Source organism: Teleopsis dalmanni, unplaced genomic scaffold (assembly GCF_002237135.1).
Source record: "Teleopsis dalmanni isolate 2A unplaced genomic scaffold, ASM223713v2 unscaffolded_contig_0557, whole genome shotgun sequence".
In the NCBI taxonomy this organism is placed as follows: domain Eukaryota; kingdom Metazoa; phylum Arthropoda; class Insecta; order Diptera; family Diopsidae; genus Teleopsis; species Teleopsis dalmanni.
This window is the reverse complement of record NW_024031939.1, coordinates 10,854-12,924: the sequence shown is the minus strand read 5'-3', so window position 1 is coordinate 12,924 and position 2,071 is coordinate 10,854. Positions and strand designations below refer to the sequence as shown.

At 38.5% G+C, this 2,071-nt stretch overlaps 1 protein-coding gene across 1 annotated transcript; it reads right to left on the bottom strand.

The window, feature by feature from the left end:
• Positions 1-490: 490 nt before the first annotated feature.
• Positions 491-1,333, bottom strand: LOC119663540. The gene has a single exon (XM_038073150.1). The coding sequence runs from the start codon at positions 1,331-1,333 to the stop codon at positions 491-493; it is 843 nt and encodes a 280-aa protein (XP_037929078.1).
• Between the last annotated feature and the right edge of the window lie 738 nt (positions 1,334-2,071).

The window sequence follows — 2,071 nt, the reverse complement described above, 5'->3', positions numbered from 1 at the left end:
ATTCACCTCATCCATTCGCCATAATCGTTCAATTGCATCTTCTAACGATGAATTATTATCAACAACCTCCGCCCCACCGCCAAAAACTGCACATAAAACGTTTGATGTGTCTGTATTTGATGCAACCTTGCCACTGACAATCCAGCCAAGTGTAGAATTTTGCAAGACTGGAAGCCCAGGAGCAAGCGTGATTTTACCCTTTTTAACAGACTGAAATAGAACTCCGCACCGAGTAAAATATCAATTTTCTCTTGTTGGAAAAATGTTGGATCTGCTAACTGAATGCTGAATGGAAATATCGTAGCTGCAACTTGGTTGAGGTGGAACTATATTTGGAAGCACAAACGCTTCGACTTCTGTAGTAAACCTTGAGTTAAGTGATTGCAATTTGATGTTAACTCGCTGCGTTGAATTTTTTTGCACCTTTCCTATCCCTTCTATGCACAATAACGATTTTGTTTTTGATATATTGAGCCTTTTGACAAGACGCTCAGAGACGATGACCTGTGGATGTGTTCGCTGTCGCTGTGGTAACTGCGGTGTTGTACCCACTTGAGCTAGGTTGAATGTTCTGTTTTGTTTCGTTGTTAACTTCCAAATGTAGCAACGTGTTATGCTTTTTATTACATTTGGTACAACTTCTTGATGAACATTTGTTCACCACATAATCATTTCTGAAACAGTTAAAACAGAGCTGTTGATTTTTCACCCAATCCAATCGTTGAGATGGTGAAAATTGCAAGAATTTACGGCAATGATACAGTGGGTGCCTGTCTACATTGCACAGTTTGCAATTGTTGTTTCCTTTAGAAACTGTTACAGCCGATGACACTGAGTTATTTCGATTTGCTTTAATTTTTATAGCCACCTTATCTTTTTGTTCTACAACTTCCATCAGTTGGAACTGTAGTTCTAAAAAGGCTAAAAACTCCTGAATGTTTTGTATCTCTTTTGGTTTTGCCAGAGATTGCTCATATCTAATGAGCATCGCCTGATCGAGTTTTTTAATTAGTACTTGTAACAAAATTGGGTCCCAAAAAGTCGTTTGAACGCCAAGATGGTTTAGTGCTAATAGACACTCTTTCGTTGTGTCATGTAAATTTTTAACTGCTGCCACAGTTGATGTGAATGATGGCTGATTTAGAAGTTCATCGATTAACGTGGACGCCAAGACCCTTTTATTATTATAACGGTCTTGCAGTAATGTCCAAGCTGCCGAATAATTGTCCTCCGTTATGCTGAAATGACTTATCAATTTTTCAGCTTCACCTGTCACATGTGATTTCAAGTACCACATTTTTTGAGCACCTGGTAGTGGCTGATTGTCTACCATTTGTGTAAACAAGTCAAAAAATTGCCTCCATTTTAAGTAATTCCCATTAAAATTTGGGATTGTTACCTTTGGCAATGGCAGTGAGGACCGCATGTTTGGTTCTGCTACTGTTGCTTATTTGTTTCGTAGTTGATCTAATTTTATGGACAACTCTATCAAACATTGTTGTACCAAATCTTCAATTTGGTAATACTCATCTTGATTGAATCCTGACATCAGTGGATTTTCAAAGTTTTCCCAGAGTTCATCATGCAAACATCCCAATTGGTTCCAATGTTGCATGATTGTGTTTGATTTAATTTCGTAATATTGAAGTAGCTGTATGCCTTCGCTCTCTGACAAGCTCTCTACTAATCTTTTTAGAGCTGCCATTCGAGCAGATGTTTTTCTTATCAAACCATTTGTCGTAGCCACTAGTAGCGGCTGTGATGCCTTTTGGTTACTAGCAGCTTCGCCAAAGTTGTCTGTTGCTTTGATTGTTGCCATCGTTATTCTGAAGTTTTTGCCAAACGTGCTTCAAAATGTTCTTCGAATGCTGAATGCTGAAACTTAACCGCTAACTGTTGATTGTTGACTGTTGCTGCGTCGAACCAATCCTGTGCTGCTGTCCGTTTCACGGGGTCACCAAAAAATGTACGATCAAACCAAAATGTCTGATCAACGTTGGAATCAACTATTTACAAGCACTGAACACTTGAATCCAGTACTTATGTTGATTCTATTTAAACAAGAAAACCA

Bases quoted from the DNA above. Each gene is read 5' to 3' on its own strand.
- LOC119663540 (XM_038073150.1), bottom strand. From the start codon at position 1,333: ATGGTAGACAATCAGCCACTACCAGGTGCTCAAAAAATGTGGTACTTG.